General features: G+C 53.4%; 1 protein-coding gene across 2 annotated transcripts in view; it reads left to right on the top strand.

The window, feature by feature from the left end:
- The first annotated feature begins 1,676 nt into the window (after positions 1–1,676).
- PDE10A (phosphodiesterase 10A) overlaps positions 1,677–18,054 on the top strand; it is a 294,100-nt gene continuing 277,722 nt past the window's right edge. The window contains exon 1 of one of the 2 annotated variants that reach the window (XM_034991990.1): positions 1,677–1,857. In XM_034991990.1, coding sequence (XP_034847881.1) covers positions 1,791–1,857 — 67 coding nt within the window. In that variant the 5' untranslated portion in view covers positions 1,677–1,790. The remainder of the gene's footprint in view (positions 1,858–18,054) is intronic. The other variant, XM_034991988.1, reaches the window with a different exon arrangement.

Below are 18,054 nucleotides of genomic sequence, written 5' to 3'. Positions count from 1 at the left end.
GTGGTCCTCAGGACTTTGGGGGATGATCTCGCAGTTTTTCTTTTTTGAGCCAAAGTTGCCCTTTCCATTCTTACCGGGCAGACTGGGCTGCGCGCACGAAGTTCTTTTTAAAGTGTGTTTTGCAAAGAGAGTCCTGGAGGATGAATAGGCTTTCTAAACCTCAGTTCATTGAAAACACTGTGCGTTGATTTAAACTCCAGCGAAACGTCCGAGTTTGAACTCCTCTCCCGGGAGCTCTGAGCACAGCTCGGTTGGAGCTGCTGGCCAGCCAGGGTTCCCCGGCTCGGGCGAGGGACAGGCCGACGTGGCTTGCCCAGCAGTTGCTGGGCGGCGGATTTAGAACCCGGAACACCAGGCCCAGATGTGACGACGCCCCGCAGAGACGCAGGAGCTCCCCTGCCCCTCACCCCGCCGCCCCCGCCCCCGGCCCGGGCGCCCGGCGTCCTCAGAGGGACGCGCGGGGTGCGGGAGCCTGGAGCCCGGGGGCCCGGTGGCCCGGTGGCGGCGGGGCGCGCTACGTGGGGGAGGGCGGCGGCGGCGTGGGGAGCGCCCGCTCCGCCAGTGGGCGTCTTCTGCAGCCGCCGCCGCCACCTCCTCCACGGGCAGCGGCACTGCGGCGCTTTTCTCCGCTGCTTTCGAGCAGTCGCCGGGGCTCAGCCACCGGAGCGCGCACAAACCACGCCACGCTTGCAGGCGGCGTCTCCGCAGCCCCTCGCCCCGGCCGGGAGCACGCCGATTGCGCGCGCCAGCCGGCAGCCAGGCGCCGCCGCCGGGGACCCGCGCCCGGCCCCAGGTCCTCCCGCGCCCAGAGCGGGACGCGATGTGAAGACTGGGCCGGGCGGGGCGCGGAAGACCGGAGAGGAGGAGCAGACCCGCGCTCGGGCCGACCGGCCGGGGAAGGCAGGTCCTGCGGGGGCGGAGCCCGCCGAGCCCGGCCCGCGGCGCGCCCTCCCGCCGGCGGCCTGCCCCACCGCGGCCCGGGGAGGAGGGCCATGGCCAGCCCCGTGGAGCCGCTCGCTCCCCGCCCCCAGGCCCCCCTGCCGGCGCCCGCGGACGAGCCCGGATCCGGCCCCGGCAAACTCCGCCCGGAGCCCTGGCGCGGCGCTGCCGGCGGGGGGAGCGCGGTGGGCCCGGGTCCGGCCCCCGAGCGGCCTGGCAGAGGCCGGGCCGAGCGCGCCGCGCCCCCGCGCCCGCCCCCCTCCTCCGCAGGCCGCGCCAGCCCCGCGGGGGGCCCGGGCGCCCTGTGTGCGCGCGGCGGCGGCGGCTGGGGCTCGGCCCGCGCTCCCTTCGCGCTCGCCCTCTCCTCCCCTGTCCCCTCCTCCTCTCCATCTTCCTTTTACTTCTGGCCGCCGCCCCCCCCGCCCCCTCCTTCTCTTCTCCCCTCCTCATCTGCCTTTCACCTCCCCGCGCGTCTCCCGGGAAGGGAGGGCGCAGCGGCGGCGGCGGCGGCTCGAGGAGGCGGCGGCGATGCCGGCGGCGACGGCGGAGGAGGACAAGAGGCAGCTCCCTTGAGCGTCCCTGCCAGCAGTAGTCCCCGCGGCGGCGGCGGCGGCGGCGGGCGGCGGCGGCTCTTCCTCTGCTCTGCGCTCCAGGGTTTGCTGCTCCCAGCCCGCGCCGGGCTCCGGCTCCCGCTCGGCCCGGCCGCCCGCCGCGCGGGCTCCCCCGGCTTCCCGGGTGCCGGCGGGGGCTGCCCCGGCCCCAGCCCCGGCGGCGGCGGCCGAGCTCCACGGCGGCCCCGAGGCGCCGGCTTCGCCCTCGCCGCCGCGTCCCCACTGCTCTTCGGCTCCGACATGGAAGATGGACCTTCTAATAACGCGAGCTGCTTCCGAAGGTTGACGGAGTGTTTCCTGAGCCCCAGTAAGTGCCGGGCTCCTCATTCCCCGCGGTCGGGGGCGCGCGGGGTGCTTGTGCCGGAGACATTTGGCGCCCAGTGGGCTTCACTGTAGGACGGGAGGCTCGAGGCACATTGGTGGCGCGCGGGAGCGTCCGTCAGCGCCGGGACACCGGGGTTTCCCAGGCTCCGCGTGCGTGCGGGGGAAGGGTGACCCTGGAGCGCGGTGAGAACGGGACCCGCTGCCCCCCTCGGGTCCCCCGGTGCTGCTTGAGGCCACACTTGCCCGGCCCATCGCTGCAGTCTCCACTCTGTGACCCCTTACGCCAGGCTCCTCTCCCCTTAGCCTGGGACCGGTGAGGCTGGAAGAAACGCGCTTCCTTCCACTTGGAGGTCCCGCCCGCTGGGTCCCCTGGCCGGGTGAGGGCAGGCCAGGACACCGGAGCTCCGCGCTCCCAAAGGTGAAGGCACTCGCGGTTCCCCGGGTCCGGTGTCGGGGCCCGGGTCGCTCCCCTTCCCGCCCCCGCTGCAGTGACCCTGTTCCAGAGCGTGGACTAGCGGAGTGAAATGGGTGCATCTCCACTAAGCGTCCACTTTCTCTAGATCCCGGGGTTTAGCTGGTGCTTGGGCTGGTAAAGGGACGGACAATGGGGCGTTAGGGTGGAGGAGGAAGGCGCCGCGGGTTCGGACCCCCGGGCCGACTAAGGCCGCCCCGCCTCCCCAGTCCCGGGTGCTGGGCTGAGAGCGTGCTGGAGCAGGGGTGGTAGAAGGCGTGTCGCGGGGGAGGGGGGCAAGGCTGAGCAGAATAGTCAAGGCAGAGGTTTGCTAGAAGGCAGGAGGCGGAAGATGTTAAGTGAAGAGGCGCCCGGTGCGCAGAAGAGGGGATCGCCGTTGTTGTGGATGGAGGGCGAGCAAGGTGAGGACGGGAGACCCGGGGCTGGGGGTGGGGGGTGGCGAAGGGCGCACCCGCGGGGCACCGGGCGACTCCGGCACCAGCCGGGTTGGGCAGGGTTCTTCCCGGCCCTAAGCGCGGAGCCCGGGCGCCACCGTCCACCGCGTGCGCACCCGAGCCTTTGTCTGCTGCTCGCTAGGGAACCGCGTTTCCGCGGCGCCTTCTCCCGGCAGACTCTCCAGGGTCGCGTTTTGGCTTCCTGCTCCCATCTGCCGCTCACTCCCCAGCCCTGGCCAGTCTTCGCCTCTGGGCACTTGGGGTCCAGCCCAACCTCGCTGCTGGCACTTGTCTGGGCACACTACCCGCCTGAGCGCCGCTGGGGTGCAGCCCCTGGGCCTGCGAGCGTGTCCTGTGCGGGCCCTACAGCCCCCAGCGATCCCGCCTCCTGGGCGCGGGGATCCACCCGGGCCGCATGGCCCAGCGGCCTCTCGCAGCGCGCACCCTGGCTGCCCAGCGGCTGTTTCTGCCCCAACTTGACCATGGACCTGATAGGACTGCTAGGCGTGGTCCCTGGACGCCCCTCCCCACTCCTCCATCCTATAGTCTCCCCTAGTCAGACGCAGCTCCCAGTCATCTACTTCCTCAACCCCCCCCCCCCCCCCCCCGCGTGGGTGTTGGTTGATTTTTAGATGCTGCATTTGGGGAGGGATGTGGTCTGGGCAAGAGGAGTCGCGCCCTGCTGCCCTTAGATGTGGACATTTTTACTTACTGAAATGGACACGGATGTGCCACGAATTGAAGGTGGGGTGAGAGCATGGAGCTCCCAAGGAGTTTTGAAGTGTGTTGGTTAAGCCTTGGGCCTAGAACTGGGGTTCCTGTCTGTTCCCTTCCACGTGCATTTGTGTGTTCTAAATAAACATCTGCATTTCACATTTGGCTGTTGGGGTGTGGGGGGGAATGGAAGAGTACCATGCCTTGCCCGTGAGGAGCACTATTTTGGGGAGAGGGCAGTGGCAAGGAGACGGGTGTGGGCATTTGGGCGGAACAGGGTTTCCTAAAATGATGAAGGTTCTGTTTGTATTTGCTGTTAGTGGGGTTTGTTAGTTTGGGTGGGGGTACCTTGCCAGGGGTGTTGTGGGACAGGATAAAGATTAACCGTCCAGGTTGAATGAGGCTGAACTATGAGGTTCCCAGCAGGCTTTCCCTTTGGAAGGACAGAGGACCTAGAGAAGAAAGCCATCAGAAGGGACCCACTCTGCAGAAGGTTCTGGCTGGGATAAGCCCAGTGATAATCACACTCAAGAATTGTTGGTTTTTGTCTTTGTGTGTGTTTTCTTCCCTTGAACTAAGTCAGCAAGGAGTAGCCTGGGGTTTGAATAGGAACAAAAGGCTACAAGGTCTTCTTTGGGATTTTGCTAAGGTGCTAAGTATGAAAGTACTCTTAAGCACAATTTGTTATTAGGCAAAGGTGGGGAAGAGGCTGAATGGACGCTCAAAGAACAGTAGCCAGTTTCTGCTCTGACACTTTTGGGGTCTTTGTTTCTGTCTTGCTGCATGATAAGCTTCATCTGTCTGAATTGGTCAAGTACCAGAATTTTGGCAGACTTTTTTTATTTTTATTTTTTTAAGATTTTATTTGTTGGACAGAGAAAGACACAGCGAGAGAGGAAACACAAGCAGGGGGAGTGGGAGAGGGAGAAGTAGGCTTCCTGCTGAGCAAGGAGCCCTATGAGGGGCTCGATCCCAGGACCCTGGGACCATGAGCTGAAGGCAGACGCTTAACGACTGAGCCACCCAGGCGCCCCTTGGCAGACTTTTTGATATTTGTCAGTAAAAATGAGTTCTGGGTTCTGTAAGAATGGAAAAATGCCCAAATGTATACAGATGTGTCTTAATTGTTGCATGTTTATTCTCTTTTTTACTTTTCCGTTTGGTCTCTTCTGGGTCTAACAATCAAGTTGTCACATAAAGGCTGCTGTGTCCAATTCCTGTTTCTGGGAATGCTGGTTTTATTTTTTTTTTTATTTTTTTTATTTTTTTAAGATTTTATTTATTTATTTGAGAGAGAGAATGAGAGACAGAGAGCACGAAAGGGAAGAGGGTCAGAGGGAGAAGCAGACCCCCAGCTGAGCAGGGAGCCCGATGTGGGACTCGATCCCGGGACTCCAGGATCATGGCCTGAGCCGAAGGCAGTTGCTTAACCAACTGAGCCACCCAGGTGCCCCTATTTTTATCATCACAAAAAGCAAATCATGGGTTGGAAGTTGGATATCCTGGTTCCATTCTTGTCCATTTTGGTTTTGCATTTTGGTTCACACTGATTCACTGGTTTGCTCAGTAATGCACGGAGCAAACACTTATTAAAACTACTGCCAGTTGCCAGGTGTTGCCCTGGCCTGGCCATGGTCCAAGAGGAGTTCACCAACCAGTAGGAGAGATCCTCCTGGAAGCAGGTTTAGCATTGATGCCCAGGGCTCATAGGTGGGCGGTCGTGCTCCCTCCCTGTCCGGTCATGCCTGACTCCCCCTCATCTGCCATCCACCTTTTAAATGTTGGCCTCTGACCTTGTCCTCGGGCTCATCACTGCTTCAAAAGTTGCTGACTGGACTAGAAAGCCATCTCTGCACTTGGAGATCCCAGATCCTCCCAGAGAGAATGGAGAAGTCCACTTTGCATCAGTGTGTGTGCGCGTGCATGTGTGTGTGTGTGTGTGTGTACGTGCATGTAGAGGAAAGTCAAGAAGTCACGCTGTGATAGACCAGTATAAGCCACAGTTTTCTGGAAAAAACAACTCACCTTGTCTGCACTTGGTGTTGTGGTGGAAAGTGCAGGAGAGGTATCTCAGCGGAGAAGAGACCTTGAGCATACTGCCTTGAGGACATTCAGAAGTCAGAAAAGTCTCTCCCTTCCTCTCCCTCACCAGTGTTCTGTCTCTACAGCTGCCTACTCTGAATGGTGCAGAGCTGTAGAAAAAGGAAAGCGCTGGTTGGTCAGGACGGAGGGGACAGAGGGAGCAAGGAAAAGGACATGGCAAAGATTTGTGAATGTCATCCACAGACGCTGCTTCAGACTACAGTGTATTGTGTCTTTTTCAAATGTTCACAACAGAAAATGTGTATGTTTCCAGAAATGGTAGTTTCGAAATATGCTCCGCATCAATCCCTAACCACTCTTGCTTGGTTTCTTGAGACTGAAGATACTATGTGGTCAGCACTTGAACACACTGAGATAAATAGGATTCCTTTTAAGAGAAAATGTGTGTAACACATGGAAGCTACACTACACTTCACATGTAGCTTCTTTTTACCGCGTTGGTGAGACAGAGGTTGCTGAGGGTGTGGGGCCAGAAGCACAGCAACAGAAATGGAGGTCAAGTCAATTCACAGCCAACCAACAGGTAATCACTGAGTCCCTAGTCAGTGCAAATTGTTTGAGGTAGATGAAAATAATGATGACTGTTCCTTCCAAGGACCTGAAATACGGATCTGGATACCTGCCAAGATACCCAGTAAAGCAGAGTTGTGAATTTTCCCTGCCTGGCCAGGTGCAGGTCCTGGTAGACCAGGTGTCTGTGGAGACGTCTGTGTCTGTTTGTGGCTGGAGTAGCCAGAAGGGCTGAAATCCAGAGGCCACGCTGTTTAAACTGGCTGGAACTGCTAAGGGGTGTTAATTTAAATTTCACAAAACTCCTCTTTCAGTTTCAAAAAACCTACATGAACAAAGATAATCCCTAAAAATCTGAATCAGAGGTAGTGGAAACAGAGGACCGTGTCTTCTCTCACGTCAATCTGATGTCTTACCCTCGGATAATTTTGCACATAAAACTTCTTCTGTCCCTTGGGAAAAGAAATGCATTGCAATAAGATAAGTAAGCCATGGGGATATAATGTACAACATGGTGTCTGTGCCTAATAGTACTGTGTTGCATATTTGAAACTTGCTAAGAATGTGGATCTTAAAAGTCCTTCCTCATCACAGGGAAAAAAGTGCACGGCAGTAGATAATTAAGTAAATGTTAGGATTTTGTTTACCATAAAGCAGGTTAAACCTGGTGTGATGAACATCTCATCAATATATTGTTAATTTTTGTTTGTTTAAAAACAGCTCTGGCAGTCTGAGAAGGAAAGAAAAAATAATTTTCATGAAAAAGGAATATTTCTCCCTTAAAAGGAAAGCTCTTAGTTGTAATTCAAAACATTTTAATTTCCTTTTAAAATGTAAATCAAGCTCCTCCAGCTGATCTAAATTGGTCTAAGGGAAAACTCCACAGTGATAGAGTAGCTCAAGATCTTACAAAGGAAACAGAAGATGCCTAGCACTCTAATTTTATTTGTAGCATTTACCACTTTCTGGAATTCTCTTGCTCATTTACTGGCCTGCTTCTTTATTGCCTGTCTTCCCTGTGCAGAAAGCAAGCTTGGTGAGAGCCTGAGGGAGGGAGCTTGTCTTTTTTGGTTATATCCCTGAGACTGTAACGGTGGCTGACCTATGTATGGAAGGTGCTCTGATACTTGTTTTGGAAATTCAAAGGTGAAAAGAAACAAAAGACAACAACGTGGTGCTTGTGGAAAGGGAACGTAGGAATTGAAGGCCACTCATTGAAAACTGACTTGGCCTCAGCCTCTGTGTGCCAGGGTCCAACCGTGTGGGAGACAGGGTCCAACCGTGGGGGAGACAGGGTCCAACCGTGTGGGAGACAGGGTCCAACCATGGGGGAGACAGGGTCCAGCTGTGGGGGACACAGGGTCCAACAGGGGGAGACAGGGTCCAACCGTGGGGGAGACAGGGTCCACGCCCCTAGAGCCCACAGCTAGCAGGTGAGGCAGTTTGCGGACACAGTCCCTCGCAGAGGCAGTACGGGGTGCTCTAGGGACAGGAGACTGAACACCAGCTGATTGGCAGGCCCTGAAAGGATCTCACAGAGGAGCCAGTAGGAGTCTTGAGGTGGAGGGGTTCTTCCTGTCCAAGCGTGGGGGAGTGAAGCCTCGGGGAGGCCCTGCTGGCCTGCTGAAGGCAGGGCCAGAGGCTGCTGCGCGGTGAGGCGTGGGGAGGGGGTGGTGAGGAGAGAGGCTTCTCTTGGGCTAACACTCAGGATCTCCTGGTTACTCGTTAGTGTGAACCCCTCTGAAGGACTACACACAGAGAGCTAAGGTAGAAAGGCTAGAAGACCACCGCCTTCCGAGGGGGTGCAGGGCTGCTGTGTGGCCAGGGGCAGCGTAATCTGCCAGGTGAGGACGCGTGGGAGGCTGAACCCAGATGGGGAGCATGCACTGAGAAGTAGGGGAGACAAAAGCCATAGGGAGCAGGTGGTATTAATAGGACTGGGTGACTGGATAAGGCAGGGGTCTGATGGCTCCTTAGTTTCGGGCCTGGAAGGTGTGTGTGTGTTTGTGTGTGTGTGTGTGTGTAGGGCTGGTGGAGGTCGTAGTGGTTCCTTGTCCAGAGAAAAGGATAAAAGACCAGGAAATATTGGAATTGGCACCTCTTTGGTCAGCACTGTTGTTGGTATGGGGATTTCTGATTGTATGGTGCCTGCATTCTGTGGTGTAGACGTGAACCAGTCAAGCATACCAAGGAAAAAAAAACCCATCAAGGCCACAAGAGCTATACCTGGAGGTAAACTCGAGAGTTGACGGGGACAGCTCCTTTAGTTTGGGTGGTCTGTGAGGGTTTCTCTGTGTAGGGGAAGTTTGCCTGGGGTCTGAATGGCCCATGTGGCCCAGGCAGAGGGAGTCTCAGGTTGGGGGACAGAATGAGGGCACCTGTTGCCAGAACCGGGGTACAGACCGGAGCGGTGGTGTGGAGTGAAGCCCACAGAGCAAACGGGCCAGGTTGGGGCTTCGTAAGTTGGGGGAAAATTGCGTGTGACTGCGTGAGCAAGGGGAAGCTACTGGAAGGTTTTAAACTAGTGGGGACTATGTGCTTTGTGGTCCAAGAACCTCCTTCTGGCTGCAGTTTGGTGAGTGAATGCAGGGGCTGTCGTGGAGACGGAGTGTATGGCGGCCACTGTAGTAGGGAGGACAAGGGACGGGTGACCGGCATGGCAATGAACTGTGGCTTCATTCAGGAGGAGGTTGGAGGCCGAGAGTGCAACACGTGCGGGTGGATTGGGTGTGTGGGTAAGGGAAGGGGGAGGGGGCAAGAGTGGTGCCTGGGCTTTCGGCGGAGCAGTTGCGCACCTGCCCGACCGTGTGAAGGGGAAGCCTGAGGAGGGGCCCACCGGGAGTGGGCAGGGATCCGGTGTTGTGTTTGGCAGCTACCGCCCAGCTCAGTGGAGGTGTTCAGAAGGCAGCTGGCTGAGTCAAGTCCGGCAGTCGGAGGGTGCGTAGAGCAAGGCTGCCGGGCCAGGACTCATCGCCGCCCTCACAGTCTCGGGCTTGGGCCGCCAGCGCGCGTGTGCCCAGGACCCCCGTGCGCCGCGGGCCCCGGCGCAGCCTCGTGGAGCCGCGAGCACACAGCTGTGCGCTGCCGGGGCTCCCCCCGCACGGGGTGTGGAAGGACGGGGTGGCCCTCTGGGCAGCCGCGGAGGGAGTGGGGTGGGAGATGAGGCTTGTTAACTCCGCGGTGGCAGCAGGAGCCGCGGCTCTGGATGGAAGCCTGCCGTGACGCGCGGGAGCAGGGGAGACAGAAGACGGGGTGACAGGAGCGGAAGAACCATGGAGAACCCAGAGGAGGAGTGAGCGAGAGAGGAGGCGAAATGGAACAGAACGTGCCCTGGAATCGGGAGGGGGCACCGCAGCGCCGAAGGAGCCAGACGCCCCGGAGATCAAGTAAGTTGCAGAGCCGGGGTCCGTCAGGGCCCCCCGTCCGGGGATTCTGAGTGCGGTGGCGGAGATGCAGACCCGTTTTCCGAGGGGCCGAGGGTCAGCGGAGAGCAGCGCCCGGGGCCGGCCGGGCGGGAAAGGGGAGACAGCGCCCCAGGGCCTCCCGCCGCAGGCCGGTGGGAGCTGCCTTCTCCCCACGTGGGATGGACCTGAGAATGTTACTTGCTGAGGAGGATGAAGACAGGAGAAAGAACAGAGCAAGCCTTCGAGAAGATGGAGCGAGGAAGCCGGGGACGCTGGAAGGGGGCCCTCTCTGCAGGGAGAGCTTGGCAGGCCCGTGTGGCGCTGGGGGGCTTCGGGCGCGGGGGGGGCGCCGTGGGAAGGTGGGAAACGGACGCGAGAGCCCCCCGCCCGCGCAGGCAGCCGCAGCCCGCAGTGAGCAGGGTCGGGGTGCAGGGCCAGGCCGCAGGGGGCCCCGCGCCGCGCAGGGGGGTCAGTGACCGGGCGGCCCGGCCAGTGACGGGAGTGACCGGGAGCTGTTCGGAGGGCAAGTCCTGGGAGGCCAGCTCGCGTGCGGAGGAGAGCATGGCCGGCGTGAGTGCGCGCTCGGCATCGGCAAGCACCCTGAAGCGGGGACACTCTGAAGCTCTCGGCGCGGATCCTGATGAACGTTGCCGGCGGGAGCGGGGTGAAACTGGAGCCGCATCTTGAATGGCTAGTGCTTCACGCGGAAGAGAAGCGGGAGGTACCGGCGGTGTGAGGGTGTGAGCGGCGGAGGAAAGACTGGAGTCTTCCTGTGCAGGTCACTCCGTGTGCCTCCTGGGGAGGGGCGGGAGGGCCAAGCACCGTGCCGTTGGGTCAGGTGACAGGCACCTGTTCGTCGGCATCTGGGTTCCAGTTGCTGCCCTGCCCGCTGGCAACAACTATGTCCACAGACCTCCTCCTTCGAGGAGCTGCTGCCGCGGGGCGGGGGTGGGTCCAGACAAGATCAAGGGCAATTATGACACCTTTGAGCAGTGACGGTTGAAGAGGGGTGCAAAGGGGGAGAACACTCTTTAATGACATCGGTGTCCTGGGACGAAGCTCTCGGCGCAGGGATGCCCCCCGTCTGCCGCCTCATCTCCCCTCCACTTCCTCCAGTGCCAAACTGCGCCTGGTTGGAGAACTTCCGCCCCCCGTCAGCCGGTCCCCTCCGTTGGGGTCCTTTCCTTCCAGTTGCCATCCGCTGGCCCCTGGGAATTCCCTCCTTTTCCCTGGGCTTGCTCACCGTCCCCTCCTCGCGGCCCCGCGGTGCCTGGGGCTGGTACTGTCTCCCTTCCTTCCCGTGGGCAGGACGCATGTTTCATTCATTTTCTTAACCTCAGTGCCTAGCACATTGCCAAGCAATTAGGCAATAAGTCTAATGAATAAGTAAGCGAAGGTGTTTAGGTGGGAGAGAGAATATGATCAAAATGGTCCTTTAAGAATATTAGCCTTCCCAAAAGGAAGGCAATAATGAAATAAGTAACATGGTGCTTGAGTTTTAGCATAACTTGAAACATCATTTGATTCATTTTTTTTTCGCATGTAATCCAAAAACACTGTTTGACACCAGTGACCAGGGCTTCTGAGTTACCGAGAACGCAGTATGTCTGGGCGCACAGCTACAGGGGTGTGGAGCTCAGCGTGGGGCAAGCACCACCAGCTGAAGGGAAGGAGGGAGAGATGTGTTTAGAGCATTTGGGGTGCCTCTTTTATTTCCTGAGGCAGTGATAAAAAGCTTTTTACTTTGACAAAAACATTTTCTACAGTCGCAAAGAGAAAGCGTTGCTTATGAAGGTATTGAAACAGTGCTGTGTGTCCATATCATGAATTATTTATAAAAATGCAAACATATTTTGGACTTTCAAAAGTTGGTAAGTACTGTGTAAGAAGCAGTTTTGCATGAAGAGCAGGTCACTGCTGGAAAAAAGCATCATGAGTGTGTGGAATTCAAATTGAAACTATTCGTACATGATATAATTATGTTTCTGCATTATAGTTTTAGCAGCTCCCAAAATAAACATTTAAAATGATATCCACAAGGCTTGATTACTATGGCTTCCTAGATTTGGTAATTATGTATTTTATCACTACTGTCAGGATTATATCTATTTTCAGATTTTCTTTTTGTCCCAAGACCAGCAGTTTACTCTTCAAACATTCTTGTCTCATCAGTCATCATGCCTTTTTAGGATAATACTCTTTGTGTCTCATGATTAAACATATCCAATTATTTTAAGGCAGATTAAGGAAAGACTTCATTATAAAACCTCAGCAATTAAAACAGTGTGGTCCTGGCATGTGAATAGATAAACCAATGCAACAGAATAGAAAAGTCTTAAAACAGACCCAGACACATAAAGGAATTTAGAATATTTTAAAAGTGTCGTCTTTTCTAGGGGTAAAAATAGACTATTGAATAAAATGATTTGGGGACAACTAGGAAGTCATGTAGACAAAAACAAGATTAGATCATACCTCTTACTGCACCTCCAGAAGAGATTCCAAATGGATCATATGTTTGAATAGTTTTTTTTTTTTTTTAAAGGAAACATAAAAAGAAAAGTGAGGTGATTCCTTCCTAGCCTTGGAATGGGGGGAGACCCCTTCAGTGTGACTCAAAATCCAGAATCCAGAAATAGTCAAAGAAAAGACTGATGCGTGAATCTACAGTAACAGACTTTTTATGACCCTCAGTACCATAAGTTAAGTCCTACCAGATTCCTGGAAAGCTGCTGTGCGGGAGCCCCTAGTCTTTCTGCCCGTGGCCATTCAGCTTCCGCCAGCGCCTCTGCGCTCCAGCCGTAAGATTTCTTGTAGTTCTCGACCATCCTCCCTAGAAGGAAGCACTGGCTGCTCCTAACACAGCTAGGGCTCACCGTCCTGGTACAAACAGAGCTCCTGAAAACGGTTAAGTCAAAGAACCTAATAAAAAATAGTCAAAGGAAATGAACAGATAGTTCCTAGAAAAATAAGTGAATGGCTATGTAAAAAAAAAAAAAAAAAAGAGGGGGGGAAAGATTCTCAACCTCATTCATGATAAAATAAACACAATTTAAAATAACACCAAGGTAGCATTTTCACCTGTCAAATTTGCAAAGATTAACAAACTTGCTACACCACTGACAAGTCTGTGAGGAGAAAGGTATTCCCGTACATTCCTGCTGGGAGTATCAATTGGTCCAACCTCTGAAGCAGGCAATTGGGCAGTATTGATCAGTATTAAAAATGCATGTACCCAATGAAGCAATCATTCTCCTTCTGGGAGTTTATCATTCAGATACACTCACACATAGGCAAAGTGACTTAGCGAGGTATTAAAATATTACAGCATCCTTTGAAAGAGAGCATTGAAAACCATGTAAAGGTCGAGCCACAGGGGTCTGGCTAAATAAAATTTGCAGCAGTGATCCAAAGGCACGAAGGATCTTCCAGGTACCTTGCTGTGTGAAGAAAGGAAAATGTAAAGCAGTATGCACACATTCTTGTGTTAGAAAGGACAATATACGTGTATACTTGTATTTGTTTGTACTGGCATGTGGAAACCGGGCAGGAACTCGGAAAAGCATTGACCAGTCCTGCTCTGTGGCATATGGGTGGGGACGGGGAGCAAGAGTTGTAAGAGACTCCGATACATCCTTTTTATACGTGTTGAGTTTTGAATAACATAATTTACCTATCCGAAAATTAAATGTCCAAACAACAATTTACTGAAATGCCATTTAACTATTTGTCGCCTGCTCTGTGGTTGAGGAGATCTTTCCTTGTTGTTGTGTTTTTTATCATCTTCCTCTTGAGATCATAGTTTGATTTTTCAGACCCGAGGTAGCCTCCCACTCACTTCTACACAAGATCCCAAAATGTCAAACCATGAATATTAAAAAAAAAAAAAAATCACATGCATCCGTACCTCTCATGCTTATCTTATCAGTTCCTTTTCAGCGTCACTGATTTGAAAGGGGTGGGGAAGAAAACTCTTCTATTTTAATGTAACTTCTGACTCTGAAACAGTCTATGGTTCACATTTAAGATGTGAAGTATTGTTTAAACCGTTGGAGAGCTGCCCAGCCAGCTTCAGCTGGTAGAAATCACTACATTTTGGCAAGAAACGGAGTGTCTTCCCTGTGAAAACGTGGGCTTTACATTCTAGCATTCCTCAGCTGAGTGGAAACGGAGCCTCAAGTGGTCTTGTCAGCACCATCTGTAGGGGCCACAGCAGCTTATTATAATTTACTCCAGTGTTGCAGTGATGTGACTTTTCATTTAGGGCAGGGACAGTGGGAACTTATGCATTCATTCATCCCTGGGCAGACATTCCCAGGGCTGGTGTGGGAGCTGCTCTGGGCAGACCAGACAGAAGACGGTCCTTGACCTTGGAGACCTCTCCTCTGGCTGGGCCTTTGTGGAAGCACTGAATTCCTCAGATCCTCATATTTGATCTCTTCCCTGATTTTATTTTGGGTTTAAAGTTAATACTCACTGTTTCTCTAAGTCTCCAAGTGGGTTTCTTCCTTCCTCCCTGGTTTGGGTATCAGCCCTGCCTATTTTCCTGTGTTCTGCTTTATACCCCTGACATTTTCTTTGTCTTATCACTTAATATTATTTCCTCCTAGTCCAGCCATTGGTTTTATTTTAGCTGCTACTTCCTTCCTAGTTACTGGATTTTGTGAAAACCCTTTCCTAACCTCAAATGTCAGCCTTCCACCCTAACAAACTTCTTTGACCCTAGAATCGTGCTTCTGGGGTCTTCACCTGTCACACGCCCTAGGCCTTGGGGATGTACCAGTTGTCGGCTTGCACTTATTTGGGCCTCTTTCTTGAAGGCACTATTTTTCCATAGTAGCCTGGGGTGTTCAAGGAAAGCCCCAGGACTCTTGCTGGCCCCTGCCCCCCATGGGGATGGGGGAGGGGAGTGGAGGGTGAGCCCCGCAGATGCCTTCAGGGCCTGGTCAGGATGCTGGAGAAGTCTTTATGTTAAAGGTGCTCCTGATGAATGTTAGTGCTGCAGTTCAATTAAGTGCTTCGTAACTGTTCTGTTTCTGTGAGGAAATCTGTCATTTTTTTTCTGAGTGACTTTTTGATTCTTTTTGTTTTGTGTTGGAACATTATCAAAGGTATCCTTGCCAAATCTTGGAGAGTCGGAAGTGCTATGACTCCTTGTACCCGGGGTGCAGTCTGCTGGGAAGTACCTCGTACTGCCAACACAGTGAGGGATTCAGTCCTGGGGTTTAGGATGACCCAAACTGTTTACAGATGCCATTACTAGGTGGATATATGTCTCCGGGAAGAGCTATGTGTGTGGAAAGAGGTGCCAGGAGTTGACTCTTGTTCATTTTGTTCTTTATTGACACAGTGTTGGCTCTTCGCAATCTTCCCTCGTGCCTTGGGACTGGCAGCTTGGCGGTAAGAAACAGCAGGTGGTCTGATGGGTTGAGAAATGGGTCTGTGTCTCCTAGGGACGCAGACCAACATGGTGCTCGGTGAGTAAGACAGGCCTGCGTTGGAGTGTTGATTTCCCAGTTGCAGGACTGGTGAGGATGACTCGAGATAGGGTACGTCGAGCGTCGACGAGAGAGCCTTGAACAAAGTGCCAGAGCACGTTCACTGTCTTCAGTGCCTTTGACTCTGAGTGAGCCCCGGGAGACGGTCTTCCGTGGAAGGGCAGCATGGCGGTCCGCGCGAGGACCTCTACAGGTGGCAGGGAGATAGAGGATGAGGTCGCCAGAAGCATCCATTTGGCTGGCAGAGGTGTTTCTTTAGAGTTGCAGGAAGTACAGTCCCTGGAAACACTGATACCAGGAAATGGCTGGAGTCTTAGAGCAATTCCACTTTCTTGGCAAGGAATTAAAGGACAATGTGTTGAAAACAAAAAGGAAGAATTTTTGGAAAGAGAAAGAACTTAAAAAAAAAAAGTGATTGTCATTAGAATTGTTCCATTTAGGGGAATTTTGGAGTGGCTGTTACAGGCATTTTCCCCATTTATGCATCCTCGGCACCTCCAACAGATGTGACCTCTCTTCTCTTGTGTCTCCGAATTGTTCACATTCACTCGTCCTGACTAAAGGGGAATGTTTCTCGTGGGCCTCCGTGCTGCTTGGAGTGGGGTGGGAAAGCCTGGTGGCCCTGGAAGGACTCAGGTGAGCTGTGTGACTCCTCAGGATGCAATGCACGCCTCTGGGCCGTTGTCCAGAGGACACTGTAGCTCAGATTTTGTTTGTATGTTTAGCTTTCTTCTTTGCAACTAGTTATTAATTTACTGTAGAATTCTGTAGATTGTTGGTCTGTATTCTTTTTTTTTTAAAGATTTTATTTATTTATTCATGAGAGACAGAGAGAGAGAGAGAGGCAGAGGGAGAAGCAGGCTCCCTGCCGAGCAGGGAGCCCGATGCGGGACTCGATCCCAGGACCCTGGGATCATGACCTGAGCCGAAGGCAGACGCTTAACCATCTGAGCCACCCAGGCGCCCCTGTTGGTCTGTATTCTTAACTAACTACATGAGTGGTCTTAGTCCTATATATGTATTCCATTTTTCTTCTGTAATTTAATTCAGTCTAACTTGAGGAAAGGTCAGAATGTGCCCATTAGCAATTACCTCCTTGAGGGTGAATTTTGAGTCTACATCTTACTTTATTTTATTAGTTTTTTAAAGATTTTTTATTTTTAAGTAATCTCTACGCCCAGCGTGGGGCCCAAACTCACAACCCCCAGATCAAGAGTCACATGCTCTACTGACTGAGCCAGCCAGGCGCCCCCGTGAGTCTCCATTTTAAACGCCTTTAAAAAACATTCTACATCTGGTTTGCATTTATCTGAAACAAAACTATTAGTGAGTTATGTTATTTTAATTTAAAGCTTAACAATAATTTGAGGAATTACACTTTTATCTCTTATGATATTTTGGAATTCTTTAATACTACATAGTGGACATGTTTTTTTTAAGATTTTATTTGTTTTGAGAGAGGGGGGCACATGCACACAAGCGGCGGGGGAGACGCAGGGGGAGAAGCAGGCTCCCCGCGGAGCAGGGAGAGCCCCACTGCGGGGCTGGATCCCAGGACCCTGGGATCATTACCTGAGCTGAAGGCAGACGCTTAACTGACTGAGCCACTCAGCCATCCCGGACATGTACGTGTTTTAAAAACATTATTGAATTGGCTTCTGCTTTTCAGTAGGTAATAATTCATAAACCTGAAAAGAAATTCCAGACTGGCATTCAACGGTGCCTCCATGGTGAGTGCTCCTTCCTTCTGTTCTGGGCACCTTGATGATGGTGAGTGTGTCCTGAGACTCCAGTGCTTCTGTCTGTCCTTGACATGGGAAGCGTGAGGTTTGCTATCTGTGTATCTGAGGTGAACAGGAATCCCTCACAGACTGTGCTACACACTGAGTGAGGGGTTCCAAGAAGCTGTGGTGCCCTGGAAACATGGATTTTGGAGTTAAGTTTGGGCTCAGATGTCAACTCTGCCTAGTTTCAGAAAACACCAGCTTCCCTCTCTGTAAAATGGGTGCTTGGTAGATGTTCATTTCCCTTCAATAATTTTCCTCCAAAGGAGAAACAGCAGATCTCTTTTAGGTCATAATGCTTTGGGATATCCTTGAATTGCAAAAATTTTACACTGTAATATTTTGATTTTGAGTCTGTAGTAAGGATGAGAAGCTCAGCTTAGATTTTTACTATAATAAGACAGGGGCGCCTGGGTGGCTCAGTCGTTAAGCGTCTGCCTTCGGCTCAGGTCATGGTCCCAGGGTCCTGGGATCGAGCCCCGCGTCGGGCTCCCTACTCAGCGGGGAGTCTGCTTCTCCCTCTCCCTCTGCCTGCCATGTGCTCTCTCTCTGTCAAATAAATAAAAATTTTTTAAAAAGGCAAAAGAAAATATAAAGCAGTTTTCAGAAATCCTTAAAATACTGTTTTTGATATTTAAAGGAAACTGATTCCATTACAGGGTCTGCAGTGAGCATGCTTGTGGCCCGGGGCTGGCTGCAGCCCAGCCTTCCAGGTCTTGCTCCCGGGCTCCAGGTCTCACTTCCGGGCTCCAGGTCCAGCTCCCGGGCTCCAGGTCCGGCTCCCAGGCTCCTGGCCCCGCTCCTGGGCTCCTGGGCTCCTGGCCCCGTTCCTGGTGCTGCGGCGGAACTGCTCCCTAGACTGTGCCCATCTGGCCCGTTTTCCGAAGACTTCAGCAGGCTCCTATATTGGGTTTTGACCTGCTGCTTAGCTTGCTGGGTGATTTTTGCCTTCCTTCACTCTCCTAACTTATAAAGGGAGTGTCCTCGAGTGGAAGCATCTGTGAAAGTTGTAGGCGTGTTTCGTAGTTGTTTGGGGCTGAAGTCAGTGAACTTTGCAAGCTCTCAGTTGATGACTCCTGTGGGTTTCGCCACATTTGAGTGTGGTTGCGTGTCAGTGAAATCACTCGAAGGTCAAACCTCTGGCTCCAGTGCTTCTCTTCATTACTCAGTTTCCCTGAGGAGAGACTTGGGAGAATTCCAGCTTCCTAGTTTGGTGTCCCCTGAAAGCAGAGCTTGAGAGGTGATTCCGGTAGGAGGGAGT

This window comes from Mirounga leonina, unplaced genomic scaffold (genome assembly GCF_011800145.1).
Source record: "Mirounga leonina isolate KUSES-001 unplaced genomic scaffold, KU_Mleo_1.0 Mir_54, whole genome shotgun sequence".
In the NCBI taxonomy this organism is placed as follows: Eukaryota; Metazoa; Chordata; class Mammalia; order Carnivora; family Phocidae; genus Mirounga; species Mirounga leonina.
This window is presented reverse-complemented; position numbering and strand designations above follow the sequence as displayed.